The sequence below is a fragment of the Ictidomys tridecemlineatus genome, chromosome 8 (genome assembly GCF_052094955.1).
Source record: "Ictidomys tridecemlineatus isolate mIctTri1 chromosome 8, mIctTri1.hap1, whole genome shotgun sequence".
Taxonomy (NCBI): domain Eukaryota; kingdom Metazoa; phylum Chordata; class Mammalia; order Rodentia; family Sciuridae; genus Ictidomys; species Ictidomys tridecemlineatus.
Genome location: NC_135484.1, coordinates 87352698 through 87372578, shown reverse-complemented (window position 1 = coordinate 87372578; position 19881 = coordinate 87352698). Strand labels below are relative to the sequence as shown.

General features: G+C 36.0%; 1 protein-coding gene across 3 annotated transcripts in view; it reads left to right on the top strand.

The window, feature by feature from the left end:
• Positions 1 to 19881, top strand: part of Col19a1 (collagen type XIX alpha 1 chain) — a 315752-nt gene that overhangs the window by 278780 nt on the left and 17091 nt on the right. For all 3 annotated transcript variants that reach the window (XM_078019810.1, XM_078019809.1, XM_078019808.1), the window contains 4 exons: positions 1162 to 1197; positions 1331 to 1375; positions 3920 to 4090; positions 5593 to 5659. In XM_078019810.1, coding sequence (XP_077875936.1) covers positions 1162 to 1197; positions 1331 to 1375; positions 3920 to 4090; positions 5593 to 5659 — 319 coding nt within the window. The remainder of the gene's footprint in view (positions 1 to 1161; positions 1198 to 1330; positions 1376 to 3919; positions 4091 to 5592; positions 5660 to 19881) is intronic.

Here is a 19881-nt window from a genome sequence, read left to right as displayed (position 1 = left end):
TTTACAGTAGATCTATCTTCTTTTATTCAAGTGACAATTGTTTCTTCCTCTCCTTAATGAGCTTTATCTTTGTTGCTTGTGTACCTGAAATGTAATAAATTCTTTGAACCATGCTCTTCAGGTAATCTGTTCTTAGTTAAAGTACTGTAGATAATTCCCAGGATAGTTCAGAGAGGTTGAGAGGCTGCAGTTGGGTTATCAACTGTGACAGATATCAGCGAAATTTACAGCAGGGAAGACCTGCAGCTGTCTGCAGTTCCATCCTCACAAAATTCATCCCAGCACAATAAAAGTCTCTCAGGCTTTTCAGAGGAGCATTCCCATGCAATCACCTGCTGGCCAAGAAATCATGTTCCTTACCTTGATCGCTCTCTCTTCAAATCAAATCTCCAAAACACATCTGCTGTTGGGCCCTGGGTATTTGGTTTGACCCCGAGTACTTTTCCTCCTCCTATCTACCTCCTGGCCAGTTGTTCTCCCAGTCCTATAAATCTCCGAGCAGGCCTAGGCTTTATTACCACTTCCCAAACTGCCTTTTAAAGTTTAGCAAACTTCCAGTTTTCTAATAAAAAGTCACTACTTAATAGTCTTAAAAACCATGGTTACAGATTTCTAGCTTTCTTTTCATATTTTCTAGCTGAAGAATAACAATGTTCTGTGGCTGACAACTTATTTCATAGTAGGATAAGACTCTGGCCAGGTTGTAAAATTCCCTCATTAGTAACTGAGATGGTTACCAAGAGACTCTGTATGCTGGAAATTTTGTTACAAGGTAACAAAAATTCTGTGCCCCAACCACCTAGTGTCCTGGGGCACCTTCTTATCTCCCAGAATGCACCTAAACAGGAAAATAAGTGTGGAAAGAACCTTTGGCTACTACCATGGGGAGCTATGTTTTATCTTGCTGAATCCTTAGTTCTAAGTCCATTCCTCACTTTACAAGTGAAGTATCTGATGCTACTGAGGTTGATGGAACTAGTAAATGACAGGATCAGAATTTGAACTCAGGGCTGTCTGTTGATTTGTTTTTCTATTTTACCACATTGACTCAGCAAACTCTAACAAGTATAATTAAGAAACTGTCCTTGAATCTTTACCCTTTTGTTGTGTTTATGTCTGTTATTGAAAAATTAAAAGTATTGATCATTTTTGTCTTGATAGGGAATAAATGGAAAAGATGGATTACCAGGTGCTCAGGTATGTGAAATGCCAGGTAAAATTAAAATTCTAATATGTAAGTGCATCCAGAATATCTACCAACATTGTAGTCAATCAGATTGATTAAGAATCTCAGCAAGTAGTGACTTTAATGTTGACATCTGTTTTTCAGGGCATCATGGGTAAACCTGGAGACCGAGGCCCCAAAGGAGAACGGGTATGTATATTACTATTGTGATTGCTATTCAAACTAATTATAACTGTACCATCATGTTAATTACACAATTATGCACGTAGATACCTCAAAATCTCCTAATATGAAAAGGTCTAGGTGTATATGACCCAAGATCTCTATTAGGTATAAAACATGATAAAAGACCCAGAAACAGGTCACATGGCAGGTACACCTGCCACTTTGGCCTTTATACATACCTAATTCTACTTTGCTATTCTGTTTGGAAAGCTTTGCCCACCTATTGTCCTACACACATATGCCTACTCTAACCATTGCCCATGATTCCTTTTACCTAGAGAGGGTTTTCTCAACCTCAGCACTGTTAGTATTTGGGGGCAGATAAGTGATGTTGCTGGCTGTCCTGTGTACTGAAGAATGCTCAACAGTATCCCTGGCCTCTACCTGCTAGATGCAATAGCACCACTATCCCTCTAATTGTGGCCACTCTTAGTGTCTTCAGACCTCACTACATACCTCCTGGGAACCAAAACTGCCCTGATTAGTATCCCTCTCCATCAGGGGTTCTCAGGAGAATAAGGAAGATGGTGTGAGGAAGTAGAGAAATAGAAAGGGGAAGTGCATTTGTAAGGAAGTTGTAGTAATGCCATTTATGTGATTTGCCTTTATGTAAACCATTTGGGTTGCTGCTAATGTTATTGAAACATGACACTCTTTTCTTAATTAAACCTTGATGTATTCTAGTAGGACTGGCATTGTGCCACTATTGCCAGTTACTTGAGATTACCCTGCATCGTTCTATGTAGGGTTGCTATTATGCACACGTGTGGCACATGTTTGTGTACTATTGTCTAGTTTACTAATTTTAAAAAATCATGTTAATTTGGGGCTGGGATGTGGCTCAAGTGGTCGCGTGTTCACCTGGCATGCGTGCGGCCTGGGTTTGATCCTCAGCACCACATACAAATAAAGATTTTGTGTCCACCGAAAACTAAAAAATAAATATTAAAAAAGTTCTCTCTCTCTCTCTCTCTCTCTCTTTAAAAAATCATGTTAATTAAAAGAAATATGAACAAAATATCAATTTTTAAAAAAAGTTTGCCTTGTCTCCTTACACAGAGAAACACTGGTACTTTGGACATATTTTCATTTCTCACCCTTATACATAATACACTTAAACATATTTATATATACCAATATAAACAAATAGTCTTCTGAAAAATATGTGTTTTGTAAATTATTTTCATCTACCAATATACAATGACTGTCCTTGTCTGTAAATATAAATCTACATCTACATTTTAATGGCTTTATGTTTGACTTTTTGGATATGCCTTATTTCACTTAACTAGTCCCCTTCTTCTGCAGTTTTTTTTTTATTTTTATTTTTAAGTTATCTCAGGAATTTCTCCCAACATATGCTGGGTTGATGTATCTGTACAGATACATTTTTATAACTAAGATACAGTAGCACTGATATTAGATCCATCCATTTTCTCTTTGTATATGGATTCTCTCGTCACATCCTGTGATCACAAAAGGTCTCTATAATTGTTCATTTATTTTTACTCTTTAAAACCAAGATGACACATTTTGTCCTTCTGCAAAATAATTACAAATGAAAGATTAATGTGATGAAACTCAGGGAAGCACAAGCACCAGTCCATCACATTTGGTGTGGACATCACCTCCTAGAATTGTGCAACTAAATGTTTGAAAATCTGTAACTGAAGCACCCACTGTGTGTGCACTGTCTCCCTCTTTTGCATATACTAGTGGACATATTGCAGCATAAAAGACAACATTAAAGAAACTTCAGGAACATCTAATATGATCTCATTCCTAATTTTTTCTGACATCTTCAAGAAATTCTCTTGTAGTTCATTTATGCCACTGAGTAAACTATCTCAGTGACAACCCTCCTCCAGGCACCTGCTTCGAACCTTTACAATGGCTTTCTCATCTCTCACCTTCATGAGTTGTATATATTTAGGACACAGTGAATACATGTGCATGCACGCACACGAACAGGTAAGACACGAGCACAGAAGACAAACTCAAAGAGTCTAATAAAGGCCAAATATGAGAGCACAGGAAGAGCAAAAAATCGAAAGTTCACAATGTAGAAGAGGTTCTGAGTGTCCTGAAGATTTTTTACATGGAGGATCTCTGATGAGATCCCACTGGCAATATTCCTTTATTATTATGAAGGAGATCCAGGCCTGAAGTGACTACTGATATTGACTTTTCTGAAATTCCATCATTCTAGACAGGCAACTGAGTACAACTGTTTTCATCAATAACAATTATATCTTTAGTGCTTCCAAGGTACCAGACATTGTTCTCAGCACTCTACTTGGGTTAATTCGTGTATTTCCCAACAATGCCCTACCTAGTAGATCCTATTAATATCCCTATAAGAAAGGAAGCTTAAGTGACAAAGCTTAAGTCACTTATCCATGGTCCAACAGTGAATAAATGCAACTATGAATCCAAAAACTTTGTTCTTAGCCACAGCTGATGAGGTTCTAGAAAGGATCATTCTTTTCTTTCCTCTCCTTCCAACAGGGTGATCAGGGAATCCCAGGAGATAGAGGTCCACAAGGTGAACGGGGAAAACCAGGCCTTACAGGCATGAAAGGAGCTATAGGTCCTATGGGGCCACCAGGAAACAAGGGCTCCATGGGATCCCCTGGCCACCAAGGCCCTCCAGGATCCCCAGGAATCCCTGGCCCTCCGGTAAGTAGTGCTGAGCCCTTCAGGAGCTCCGAGCTTTATCAACCATATACCTCATTTATAATGAAAGCAATGATAATGCTTTTTAAAATATGTAAAATACACTTAAGCTGGTTTCTGTTGTTTTTGAATTTCTGTGCCAGATCCTCTAAGCCTTGCTGTGCATCACCTCACTTGATCTTCACAACCCATCTGAGAGGAGTGTCTTTCCATTCCACTTTTTTTTTAAATTGTTTTTTAGTTGTCAATAGACATTTATTTGTGATGCTGAAAATCTAACTCAGTGATCACACATACTAGGCAAGCACTCTACCAACTGAGCTACAAACCCAGCCCTCCATTCCACTTTTATAAAGGAACTTTTATAAATTAGGACTCACTAATTAAAGAGAAAAGTTGAAGCCATGCTCCAGTCTGAAAGTCTCACTGCACGGTGATTTCCCATGGATCTTCCAAGTTGCTCATCTAACTACATATCCCATTATAATCTTTGTTCATGTCCATATCTGAAACATACATAGAAAGCAATGGGGATGATTCCCTATGTCACAATATCTAATCTACATTACATTGTACAGGATATATTTATTGCCCAGAATACCTTAATAACCAAATATAAAGAATAGTAAAATTTAAAATTCTAATCATTATGAAAATAACTCCCTTTTAAAATTACCAAGGTTTTATAACAAAACTTTATAAGTGTTAGATTCATTATCAAATGCATGCAAAACACCATTGGTCAAGGGTTAAAAATTTAACTGACAAGATTTACCTACTTTATTAGATCTCAATGACATTTTCCATTAATAAAATTGCTTGATACATTTAATGCTTATTACATGTAAATTATAGAATTGTCATGAAGTGGGCAAAATTTAATGTTTTATTTCATGGATAAAATATTTTATAAAGAGTAATCCAGGGCTGGGATTGTGGTTCAGAGGTAGAGTGCTCGCCTAGCATGCATGAGGCCCTGGGTTCAATCCTCAGCACCACATAAAGTAAAATAAAGACATTATGTCCACATATAACTATATAAATAAATATTAAAAAAAGATTAATTCAGCATACCTTAAGTTCTCTTCCAGCTTCTCTTTATGGATATTGTAATATCAAACAAGGACTCTTGCCTGTGTCAAGGGATTGGTTGGAAGTTGTGATTGAGATTTGAACATCAAGATAATGCTGTTTAGGTTAACTTTATAAAATGAAATAACAGGAACTTTCCTAATTGTATGAAGCTATGTCTCTCCACTAATAGAAAATATGTTAATATCACTAGACACCATTCTAGTTCACAGCTTTTAAAGCAATTATGCACTTCAACTTATTCTCAGCATTTGATCAAAAGATATTTATTATACAGTACAATTGCCAAAAGCATTTTTGCTTGAAAAATGTATTTCTACAAAAGTTAAGTGTGCATGCCAACCCAAAATTTCTATTCTTAATTCATTTTTTCTGTGTTCTATTTTAATAGACTCATCTTTTTTCTTCTTTAGGCTGATGCAGTTTCATTTGAAGAAATAAAGAAGTATATTAATCAAGAGGTCCAAAGGATTTTTGAAGGTTAGGTTTACTTTATAACATTTCTAAATTTTCACTGATTCCCACCTCTGTGAAGAATCCCAAGTAACATTCTTGAGAAATAGCAGAAAGATGACTCTGACGGGCAGCCTACTTTATGGTGGAGCAGCTCTGATAGAAAATTCTTCCTTGTACTCAGTTAAATTTGCCTCCCTGAAATATCCTGTCATTGTGCTGGTTGGTAAGACAACACAGATATATTATCTTCTAATCATATGACAGCCTTTGGGGTGTTATTCAATGTCCCTCATGCTCTTCATTTTTCTCTTATGAGAAAACATGTCTCCCTTCTCCACTTGTTATGCTAGGGTTTAAGTTGCCCTCATTGCCAGGAAATTTTGATCAAGGCAGATTAGCCTTTTGATCTAGATCAGGGTCAGAACACTGTGCCTACCAGTCACTCCCACCTGCCATCTATCTGTGTATGGCCCACACTAAACATGATTTTTTCCCCTACATTTTAAAAGTTTTAAAAATCAAAAGAATCTCTCATGATATGTAAAAATGATCCAAAATTGAAATTTGTCTCTATAAATAAGGTCATTGGAACATGGCCATGTTTATTTCTTTATTTTCTCTGGCTCTTTTCATACTATAGGGGCAGAATTGTGTAGTTGTGACAGATCATAAAGCCAAACAAAAAATTAAAATATTTAATATTTGGCCCTTTGCAGAGAAAGTTTTATGATCCTTGCTCTAGACACTAATTTAGCCCACGATAGTATAATATGGTTGCTTAGGAAAAAAAATGCTATTAACATTTTGAGTTAGATTAATATGATTGCCTAAGAAAAAAAATGCTATTAACATTTTGAGTTAGATTAACTAATAACCCTAGATCTTCCTTATTCAACTTTTAAAAATTTAGTGGTTTCTCATTGTAGGCTATTTATTTTGAAAGACTAAGTACTTATGCTTGTTCAATATCTTATGCTTGCTCTTATTAAATTTCAAATGATTCATGTTCAAGCCTTGTTCCAAACTAAAGGTATCTTTTAGAACACTCTTGCAGGGCAAGTAGGCCAACCCTCATAACTGTGTCCTACCTAAATTTTATAAGCATGTCATCATTCTAGTTATTAATAGAAATGTTGAATTAAAAGGTCAAGAATCAAGGATTAAGCTTTTCTAAATGCCATTGGATTCTTTCTGCCCACTTGCAAATCATCTATTTATCTATTGTTTGATAGTCTGACTTCATATAGTTGTCCTAAAATCCACTCTACATTTCTTTGTCTATTCACAAGGATATCACGTGATTTTCTGAAATGATTTGATAAAAATCAATGTCACTCAAGATTGATAAAGTGGAAATTATTTGTCTTCTGCAAATAAATCCACACTGGATCTCCTGGTTCCTACTTCCACTGCTAACCATTAAAAGCCAAAAATAGGTTGAATTTTGTAAGGAGTAAGATAATATATGCCAAGTCCATCTTCAATTTTTCTGCTCCAAACATGGAATCAGCTATTCTACAAGGAGCCCTGATTATTTTTAATTATAATTAGCATTAGAGACTGAAGGCTCATTGTTTGGGTGCACATTATCTTGTTTCACAGGAGAACTAGAGATAGAGTGGGGTCACACTATGACTTTTAGCCACTTCAGTAACACAACAGAAAAAAATGAGATAGGGCAGCACTGTAGTTAGATAAATAAAATATCCACCATCTACCACCCCAGCTCCGAAGCAGGGCAAGGGAAAGTGCACAAAGATAAGGGTCAAAGAATCCCAGAAAACTCTAAGCTCAAATACTGACAATCCTGAACAACTGAAAGTTTCTTGGCCCTTTGCAGACTTACAGCTTAAATAGATAAAGGGCCTAAAATGAGCAGAGTAATCTGATTTTAGAAAAGAATTTACTTCATCTCCAGAGAGATCCCCAGGGTGCAGTAGCCAGGAGCCATCCTCAGAGGGCCTATCTGAATTTAGACTACTTTAAGGGTCAGAAGCTTCTATATGTTCCCATCTTTGGGACCCCATTGACATTCCTAAGCTGCTCAGCAGGTGGCTGCCTCATGAGCCAGATCTGGCTGGCTGGAGTGACCTGACAGAGACTCACTGAAAGGGCTGTACAGTAGAGTCAGAGCCACCCACAAGGACTAGGGGATCCAGGAACCTGCCCTGTGAGACCGGGGCTGTTGCTAGTCGACTATACATGGTTCCTGATAGCACCTACCAGGAACAAGATGACTGCCTGCACAGTTCCCATAAACTCTCCTGCCCCTACTTCTGTACAAAGTAGGGGGAGTTCATAAACCGTTTGAATCAAATGTATGAAATATGATATGTCAAGAGCTTTGTAATGTTTTGAACAACTAATAAAAAATTAAAAAATTAAAAAAAAACAAAGTAGGGGGCAACTGAGTTTCTACCACTCCCCCACTCACAGGGAGGTGCTAAGGCAGTTTTAGGCAACACTGCCACAAACCCAGCCCCTGAGGCAACCAGCCTAAGAAAGTCCAGAGAGTAACTCCCCAGCAATGGCCATATTCCACCCTCCTTGGCTCCTGTGAGCATCTCAATTGAGAGGAATTTACCCCTACATGACCAGTCCCATTCAATACCTGGTGGGCAATACAGTTGAAAGAAATCAGGGGGTGGGGGGAAATGTCCACTATTTCCTACCCTTGGGCTATGCAGCCCAAGAAGTTTCAGAGAAAAAAAAAGTCCCTGGTACCAACCACATTCTGCCCTTGCAAGCACTTCAGCTAAGTGCATTTTTGTGCAGTGACCCAATCCTGCTCAATCCCTGTATTCACAATTGCAAAAAACTCAGAGGAGACTACACCTACACAGGTCCTCTGCTTTGGTGATCCCCTGATCATGCATGGCTGACAAGACAGTGTGAGTGCCACATAAAGGGTTCTGTGATTCCTGCCTATAGCCATGAAGGACCTGGGCCCAAAATAGTGTCTAATCAGAGGACAAGAACCTCAGGCTCCTCATCACTACAGGAGCAACCAATACCAGATACTCTTTAATATAAAAGGGCCAATATCAACAGTGTCTGAGAAAATTGATTACCTAATAGAGGCCACTACTCCCATTGCAGGGGTAACCACACAGGGTACACCCATATACTTTCTACACTACATCTGCCTCAACTTCTAGAATATCTTTACCCTTGCATAACCCATAGAAATAGTGGCCCTGTCCAACTCCAATACAGTATGTGCTATTCTCAAACTCACTAAACAAGGACAATGAAGCTGCAGGAAGATTACACTGTATTACCCAGCTGGAAATAAACATAATATTGCATAACAAACTGATACGCCAAAACATATCCATATCTTTCATAGACAGTCACTTGTTAAGAAGATCATGTTGGGGCTGGGGTTGTGGCTTGGTGGTGAAGTGCTTGCCTGGCACATGTGAGGCACTGGGTTAGATCCTCATCACCACATAAAAATAAATAAGTGGAATAGAAGTGTTGTGTCCATTTACAATTTAAAAAAAAGAATTTCATCTCATGAAGGTGGTAAATATCCATTTCATCAGCTCTGCAATTCTCAATATAGAAACACAAGAAATATGGGGAAATGGGTAATATGACATCCTAAAGATCATAACTCTCTAGTAACAGATTCCATAAATATCAAAGTAGATAACATGACTGAAAATAAATTCAAAAGAAATTTTTAAAAGCTCAATAAGGTCTAAGAGAATACAAAGAATGAAAAATTAGGAATACATGCAATTAGAAAGACAATGCGGGACATCAGTGAGAAATTCAGCAAAGAAATTGAGAAAGAACCCATCATAAATCTTGAAAATAAAGAGCTCTATAAGTTTGATAAATTCAGCTGGAAGCCTCAACAATAGACTAGATCAACTGGACAAAAGAATCAGAGGTTGAAGACAGGTCTTTTGAAATATCACATTCATACTGAAATAAAGAAAATAAAAATGAAAGGAATATGGGACATAATTAAAAGATCAAACTTCTATATCATCAGCATATACGAAAGGGAAAAAAAGATTAAGGGCATAGAAAATCTATTCAATAAAATAATAGCAAAAAGCTTCCCTAATCTTGACAGGCATAGACATCCAGGTACAAGACCCATATAACCCCAAATAGACATGACCAAAAATGATCCTCCCCAGAATGTACCATAGTCAAACTATCAAAAGTACAGGACAACCAGGGACAGTGGCACACACCTGCAATCCCATAAATCCAAGAGGCTGAGGCAAGAGGATCACAAATTGGAGGTCAGCCTAGCAACTTGGTGAGACCCTGTCTCAAAATAAAAAGGGATGGGGTTTATAGCTTAGTGGTAAACTAGCCCAGGTTCAATCTCTAGTACTGCCCCCCGCCCCCCTCAAAAAAAGTACAAGACAAAGAATTTTTAAATCTCCAACAGTGCCAAGTCACATTTAAATGTAAACCCACTAGACCAACAGCCTATAGGCCAGGAGGAAATGTAATATTATTTCAAATTCTTAGAGAAAAACAACTGCCAAAAAAAAATTACATCCAGCAAGGCTTTTTTGTTCAGAATTGGATAAGTATAGACCTACCAAGATAAACAAAAACTAAGGGATTTATGACCGCAAGACTAGCCTTTATAGATGCTCAAAGGAACCTTAAACACAGTAGTGAAAGAAAAATAACTCCCATCATAATAGCATGTAAAAATATAAATCTCGCCAGAATAGATATACAACAATAGAAAAGAATGAAATATTATCAATAAAGTATACCATCAAACCACAAAGATGAAAGAGGAAGACTCAAAGAATATTAAAAACAACCAGAAGGAAAAAAATGACAAGTACAAGTCCATACGTTTCATTAATAACTCTGAATATAGATGGTCTTAATTCTTCAGTTAAAAGATACAACCAGGCATGGGGCGCACGCCTGTAATCCCAATGGCTTGGGAGGATGAGAAGGAGGATCGCAAGTTCAAAGCCAGCCTCAGCAAAAAATGAGGCGCTAAACAACTCTGTCTCTAAATAAAACACAAAAAATAGGACTGGGGATGTGGTTCAGTGATCGAGTGCCCCCAAGTTCAGTCCCTGGTACACACACACACACACACACACACACACACACACACACACACACACAGATATGGACTGACTGAATGGCTCAAAAGACAAGAACTAACAATATGCTGTCTATAAGAAATTCACATTAGTAAGGACACAGAGACTGAAAGTGAAAGGATGGAAAATACTATTACAAGCAAATAAAATTTGGAAAAAACAAAAAAGTAGCATACTTATAACTGACAAATAGACTTTAAACAAAAACAGTAAGAAAAGACAAAATAGGGTCACTAATCAATGCATCAATTCATCAAGATATTACTATTAGGGCTGGGGATGTGGCTCAAGCAGTAGCGCGCTCGCCTGGCATGCGTGCGGCCCGGGTTCGATCCTCAGCACCACATACCAACAAAGATGTTGTGTCCGCCGAGAACTAAACAATAAAACATTAAAAATTCTCTCTCTCTCTCCTCTCTCACTCTCTCTTTAAAAAAAAAAAGATATTACTATTATAAGTTTATATACATTGATTTATAAAATTTCGTGCTCCATTATTCAAACACTATTAGACCGAAAGGGAGAGATAGGCCCCAGTACAATAATAGTTGGGGATTTTAGTACCCCACTTTGACCAATCAATAGGTCATCTAGACCAGGTTTAAAAAAAAAAAACACACACACACACAGTTAAACTACTTTATAGATCAAGTAGACTTAACAGATATTTACAGAACATTCCACCCAATATCTGCAGAATACACATTCTTTTCAGCAGTGCATGGAATTTTCTCTGCAGTAGAACAGACACAAAACAATTCTAATAACTGAAATGATAGCCTATATTTTTTCTGATCACAATAGAATAAAACTAGAAATCAATAACAAGAGAAACTTTAAAAATTATTCAAATAGATGGATACTGAACAAAACACTTTTGAATGGTGTATCATTAAAAAAGAAGAAAATTTTAAAATTCCTTGAGACAAATTAAAATGAAAACAATATACCAAAACCTATAGGAAACAATGAAAACAATATAAATGGAAGTTCATAATAATGAGTTTCTACATTTAAAAAAATACAAAAATATAAAACAACTTAATGATGCATCTCAAGATCTTAGAGGAACAAGAATAATCTGTATATAAAATTAGAAGAAATAATAAAGATCAAGCAGAAATAAATGAAATAGATTTAAAAGAACAACACACATAAAAAAAAATCAATGGAGAGCTGGTTATTTGAAAGTTAAACAAAATTGACAAGCTTTTATCTAAACCAACCAAATAAAGAAGACCCAAATAAAACTAGAGATGAAAAAGAATATATTACAATTTACACTACAGAAATTCAAAGGATCATAAGGAATTATTTTGAGAAAAATATATGCTAACAAGTTGGGAAAACTTAGAAGAAATGGAGAAATTTCTGGATATACATGACCTAACAAAATGGAACAAAGAATATTTAAAAAACTGAACAGACCATTAAAAATTACTGAGATTGAATTCATAATAAAAAGTCTCCCCACAAAGAAAATTCCAGGACTGAAAGGCTTCACTGCTGGATTTTATGAAACTTAAGAAGTAACTCTGATACTTCTCAAACTATTCTATAGGATTGAAAGGGAGGGGACACTTCTAGATTCTATGTGCCCAACTTTATTCTGTTACTAAAACCTGACAAAAGAAGGAGAGGTGTAGACCAATATGATGAATATAAATGCAAAAATCTTCAACAAAACACTAGCAAATTGAATAGTACATCAAAAAGATTATTCACCATGATCAAGTTGGTTTTACTCTAGGGCTACAAGAATGGTTCAACATATGCAAAACAAACACAGTATAGTATAAATACAAGAATTAAAAGAAAAATCACATGATCAACTCAATAAGTGGAGAAAAGACCTTTGATAGCATTCAATATCATTTTATGATAAAATCTCTGAATAAATTAGGTATAAAGGATCATACCTCAACATAATAAAGGTTATATATGACAAACCCATATCCAACAACATACTGAATGGGGTAAAACTGAAAGAATTTCCTCTAAGATCAGGAGCAAGACACTGTGTCCACTTTGCCACTCAATATGGTACTAGAAAGTTTAGCCACAGCAATTAGACAAGAAATTAAAGGCATATAAATAGAAAAGTCAGACAAATTGTCCCTGATGAGATTCCACACATACAAAAGTCCAAAGCCAAAAGACTATTAGAACTGATAATAAATTAAGGCAGTAGGATACAAAACTCGGTATTTTTTTTATATCAATAATAAACTCCAGAAGGAAAAGATGAAAACAATACCACTCACAATAACCACAAAATAAATAAAATAATGAGGAGTAAACTTAACTAAGGAAGTAAAAGACCTCTCTGTTGTAAATTACAAAAATAATTGAAATTGAAATGTGAAAAGAATTTCCCCTGCCCCCATGTTCATGAATTGGAAGAATTAATGTTGTTAAAATATCTATAATACCCAAAGATCTACATATTCAAAGCAATCACTATCAAAATACCAATGACATTTTTCAAAGAGAATTCTTCAAAAAGGATCCTCAAATTCATATGGAAGGAAAAAAGATTCCAAATAACCAAAGCAATCTTGAGCAAAACTAGCAAAGCTAGATGCCTCACAATAAACAATTTCAAGATATACTACAAAACTATAGTAACAACCACCAAAAAAACCCAGCATGGTATTATCATTAAAAACAGACAAATAAACCAATGGAAAATAATAGAGAACACAGAAATAAATCCATACATCTACATAAAACTGAGTCTTGACAAAGGTGCTAAAACACATTGGAAAAAGGCCTGCTTGGGAAAATTGGACAGCCAAAGACTAAAGCATGACCCCTGACTCTCACTCCTTACAAAAAGCAACTTGAAACGCAAGACCTGAAACTACTAAAGGGAAGCATAAGGGAAACATTTCAAGATATTGGTACAGGTAATGAGTCTCTGATGGTCTTCCAAAAGCACAGGAAAAAAAAAGCAAAAAATTGACAGATGCAATTACATCAAACTAAAAATCTTCTGCAAGGAAAGGAAACAACAGAGTGAAGAGAACCTACAGAATGGGAGAAAATATCTGCCAGTTAGTCATCATTAGAGAGTTCATATCCAGGATTTATAAAGAATTTAAAGACACAAGTAATCCAATTTAAAAATGAGTAAATTACCTACAGATATTTCTTGAAAGAAATAAAAATGTCCAATAAAGGTGAAAAAATGCTCAATCATTAACCACCAGGGAAATGCAATCAAAACTATAGTGACATATCATCTCACCCCACTTATAATGGCTATTATCAAAAACAAAAGAGCTGGTGGAGAATATGGAGAAAAATGAACACTTTTATACTGCTGGTGGGAGTATAAATTAGTACAGCCATTAGGTAAAATAGTATTGAGGTTCCTAAAAAGCTAAAAATACAACTACCATATGATCTAGCTATTTCACTCCAGGGTATATATTCAAAGGACATAAAGTCAGCATACAGAACAGATACCTACATACTCATGTTTATTGGGGCATTCAAAAAGAGTTAAGATATGGAATCAAGTAAGGTATCCATCAACAGATGAATGAATAAGTATAATATATATGTATACCACATATATGATATATATGTATGTGTGTATATGCAGTGGAGCCATAAAGAATAAAATTCAGGGGGCTGCAGTTGTAGCTCAGTGGTAGAGCGTTTGCCTAAGACGTGCGGGCCCCTGGGTTTGATCCTCATCACCACATAATAAATAAATTAAATAAAGGTATTGTGTCTAACTACAACTAAAAAATATTTTTTAAAAAAAGAATAAAATTCAACCATGAAGAATAAAATTCTGTCATTTGTAGAAAAATGGATGGAACTGGAGGACATTATATTAAAATAAGGCAGACAAAAAAAATGAGTCACAGCTCCCTCTTCTACTCCCCCTCTTCCTTTCCCTCTCTGGAAGGGAGAACTGGAACTGGAAGGGGAAGGATGAGAGGTTTGAAGGATAGATGGATATAATCAATCAGAGAGCATTCACACCTTTAATGGACCTCCACCATGAAAAGGATAATGCCATCAATTATGTTTTGGAATTTCAATCTAAATTTCCCCTTCACTCCTTATTTCCATGGGCTCTAGTATCATTAATTATCTTTTATCTCAGGAAACTTTGTTGTTGAAATTCAATTTCTTAAAAGCCTTTAGACAAAGTCTTATTTAATAGCTCAGTTATTAGTTCAACTTTTTATGGTCATCATTATACAAAGTACATGTATAAAGACCTGAATTGGGTGTCAACATACCTTATATACAAACAGGGATATGAAAAAATATATATGTGTATTAAGAATTGTAATGCAAAAAAATGTACATATATAATGGCATAAATTGGCATGAACATACTTTATATACTGATACAAAAAGTTGCTCTATATGTGTAATAAGAATTGTAAATGCAAAAAAAGAAAAGAAAATTAACATTGTGATAAGATAAAAAAAAATTAGTTTAACTTTTTGAAAGCTGATGAAGAATGTCAGAAAATATAACCAAGCGAAATAGGGGGGAAAAATGATGTGTGGATATAGGGGAGGTGTTCATTCTCTAAGTTCAGCAGACACTGGATAAAAGCATGGACTCTGGCAGCCTGTTCTGCAGCAAAGACAACACTGGCACTTCCCCTAGGGAAGGCCCACGCTGCCATTCCCAAGCCATTCTGCACTTTACTCCTATTGACAGCTGTTGGTCCTGAAAAGGCAGGTCAGGAGAACTGAGCCACTCTTCATCTCTCTTGGGGCAAGTTTACCAGCTTTCACTGTCTGAATTGTAACTCCTCTAAGTCTGTATCTTTCCCCTGAGTTCATGCCCCTTCTTCTGAGTTACACCCTACCTGGAAGCTTACAGGTACTGAGTCTTTCCTGGTTTTGTCCTCATTCTTCCTACTTCCTCTCAGACTGTTCCAACCTGCTAGGTCCAGGTGAGTAGCTAAATAGCTTCCCCTGCCCCAAGAGCCAGTGTTCCATCAGAAGCCACAGATGTCTCAGCCTCATGACAATATTCTAAAGAGACTCTAAAGGAAATGTTTTTCTATTGAAACTCCTAGATCTGAGGCTCTTATATGATATTCCTCTTTTTATCTCTTGACATCAGTTCAGCAAAATGGTCTTCTCCCAAACAAAATTATATCTGAAACCCAGAATTTAGTTATTTAGCACTTAAGTTAATTTGTCCCCAAATCATTTCAATTCAGCCCATTTGATTTTCCACTTAAAAGTCACCTTTTCCATGGCTTCTGAACACCATTTACAAAAAAGAAACTAGAAAAATCTCCATTTTCACAAATCAGTGCTCGAAGGTCACAGTCCCCTTTTTTCAGAAAGCTTTTTCTTTAAAAGCAAAGATTAATTTTCACATATTAAAACAGTTACAGTTAAGTAGCACACTAAAGTGCTACAGTTCAGTAGTGCCCATCCACCTCCCTTTCTCTTAGCAATTTCACAAGAGACAGCGTGAATGACAGCTCATACTTTGCTCTGTCTATGTATCCCTGCAATCCACAGCCTTGGAAGCAATTATCTCTGGTCAGCAGGTCACAGACTGATAGCAGGGCCTAAAGGAGTCCTCAGGAGCTCCTGCTGTCTCACTTTATTATCCCAGGTGCCCAGATGGGAACCTCTATAGAAACCCTATCTATGCCAGGACCCAGACATGGGCCTTCTCAACTCCCTTTCACCCCTTAGATTCAACACAGATCTCACAACTAGGGCTATTTTCCAGGCCACCAAATCCTCTTTCAGCATCCTGATGTCTCTTCCCAAACCTAACCACGGAGGGAGGTGTCTTTCCACAAGGCCCAAGGCTAGGTTCCAGTTGGATAATGCCCACAAGTACATGCACTTGAAAGTTAGATTAAATTCCCAATTTGACTGGCCAACAAGTCAAGGCCTTTTCCAAGCAAGGCAACCCCATAGGGCAGGAAAAGATGCCACCCATGTATCAGCATTTTTGGCTTTATGAGGACTTTGCAGCTACCAATGATTCTGCCCACACAAATTATAGTCTTAGCAGACCTGAATAGTATAATTCTTGATATGGTACCACCACATTCTACTTGGGAATTTACATCAACATGCAGTAATAATTTACAAACCTATGCAAGAGTGTGTATAAACATCTGGCTCTTCATTCTTTAGACATAACAAGACTAACTAATCATTCAAGACTAACAAAGTCACATCCACAACTGGGAGAAAGGAAGGTTAGGGCTGTGTCCTTGTACAATAATTTGTTTTCAGATTTCCGGCATTTTTTTTTTTTGAGTTTTTTTTTTCTTTTTTTTTTTTTTATTGGTTGTTCAAATCATTACAAGGCTCTTGACATATCATATTTCAAACATTAGTTTCAAGTGAGTTATGAACTCCCATTTTTACCCCAAATACAGATTGCAGAATCACATCGATTACACATACACATTTTTACATAATGCCAAACTAGTAACTGTTGTATTCTGCTATCTTTCCTATCCTCTACTATCCCCCCTCCCCCCCATTTCTCTTTTTATCCCGTCTACTGTAATTCGTTTCTCTCGGCATTTAGGAAATCCCTTGTGTTTTCTCTATTTTTCATACATATATTTCACAATCATATGAATGTGTATGGATATATATCATCCTGTTCTATTTCAGGGTTGTAACATCTGTCCTCTGTATATACATATTTGTATATATACATATCCGAGATATATAGTTTTAAAAAATATTTTCCACAACATAGTGTGTTTTTTCCAACTTGTTGAGGGACTCTGGCATTCAATTGATAGAATCTCCTCAATGACCAATAATGTCTGTTCATACCTAAAAGTGGGGTCTAAAAATTTGATTGAGGGGCTGGGATTGTGGCTCTGTGGTAGAGCGCTCACCTAGCATGTGCAAGGCCCTGGGTTTGATCCTCAGCACCACATAAAAATAAAAATAAAGATATTGTGTCCAACTACAACTAAAAAATAAATATTTTTTAAAAATTGATTGAAGTTGTGAGTGAACAGGTCTTCACTTTAGAATAGCTAGCTGGGCTTTTAAGTTAGGGGACCTCAATTTCAGTATCTATGTCTCTCAGAGGTCAGATTCCTCAGTGGAGACATTTCCATTTCCAGCCTGGTTACCAGTTATGCAGGAAGCATGTAAATGTACACTTATTTCCCTTTTTTTTGATATTGAATCCAGAGTCTCAGCAGCATTTGGGGTCCCAATGTAGAGATGGTCTATTTGCCCTTTTCAAATAAATGTTCAGGCTTTAGCTGGGGCTAGGGAGGGCCAACTGCCCAACTATATAGAGTAGAAAATGGAGTTTTAGGACTTATGATACAAACTTTCAACCAATTCTCCCTTAACCTCAATTTCTGAGGAACTTATACTACCAATTCCTGGGATTCTGTGACTTTAATCAGGTTGTTTCCCAACTTTCAGTATAAAGGTTCAGTTCAAGTCTAAGCTACACATCCCACAGCCATCAGATTCTCAAGTCCCAAAATTTTGTTGCTATTGTCTCCTTTTATATTCTCCCCATTCTTGTATTATGCCTCTGAAAGTTCTTAATATTGTTTTTCAGGTATTTAGGAGGTAAAAAACTCATGTGTTCAATCCATCATCTATACCCATAACAACATTTCAAAGCAACATGCTTACAAAGGAGCAAAGTAGTATACCAAAAATAAATGTAGTAGTAACCTTTGGAGATGATGAACCACAAAATAAATGTGAATCTACATGATACTATTGAATTAACAGCTTAAATGAAACTAAAAAATTAGATATCATAGCAAATTACTCTTCTGATACTTCTTCCCCTTAGGAGAAAATTATATATAATTTTGGTTTCCACATTTAAGAGACATATGGGAAAACTCTGGAATAATGGAACCAAAAACTGATTTACCAAATTATTAAGCATATGAATAAAAGTTATTTAACCTTAAGACTAAGAAGTGACAACATTATCAAGTGTATGACTGATTTCCCAAGATAAATATTCATTAACTACTATTTGCATAAAGGAGTAACAAAAGAAAATAAGATGATGTTATACTTAGAAAATGGGCAATTAAACATTGGGCATTAGGAGAAAAAGATGATTTTCAAAGAGTCAAACTCCCTCTGTGAAACAGAGAAGAGATGTGGAGCAGAAGATATCTGAATGTCTCTTCCTATTCTGAATAATGTAATTTATCATCACATTGATGTCTTTTTCCAAGGAAGTCTGTTTGTTAGACGACTGTGTTTCTACCTTGACAGATGGCATGTGTGTTTGGTTTATGTACACCTCTAATCTAAACTCTTTAATTTCCTGCCTCATTAGAAAGCATAGCCAAAAACAGTTTAATTGACTGAAGATCCCTGAAAACAGAGGAAAGGCAATTAAGATAACAGGATTTTATAATTCATTTCAATGCTCAGAAACATATTATTTTAAATTATAGAGCATTAGGGTAGGGTTCAGAAGAGGCAATTAGCCTTATACTAAATGACTATTTCTGAATATATCTTAAAGCTAGATAATTTACAGCTAGATTTAAATTGTTTTTCTAAAAATATTAAAAAACCACCCAAAGCAAAATACTTGTAAATTCAATTCATACATTAAGGAGGAAAAATGAGTACTGTGAATATTTATATTTAGACATTGAAGGCATTCAAAGACACTTAAATTATATATTTGACCATATTTGAAGTGCAAAACAATACTACACATTTCAATGTATGAACATCGAATTTCCTGCTTCAAAAAGCAGTTTATAATATGATTAATTTACATTCAACATGATTTGCAAAACTAATTGCATGTTAATTACATGTTTGTTTCATCTGTTACTGGAATTAAATATATTAACATCAACAAAACATCCCAGGTAGAGACTCAGGTGATACACATTTTATGATAAGGAAGATAATTTAATGTCAGTCCTTGGGATGAGCACTATAAGATCCACATGTCTCACAGTCATCATTAAATCTATGTTTCCATTTTGCTTCCTTTCTGACTTGGGATGTTAGTGTAGTTACTCTCTGATCATACAGCTAATGTTTAACATATGTTGGGATTTCCCCCTTAATTCTCTACGAAATTTTTTTATACTTTCTTAAGTAGTTTAAGGGCCTACATTGTTTCTAATATTTTATTGATAGCCC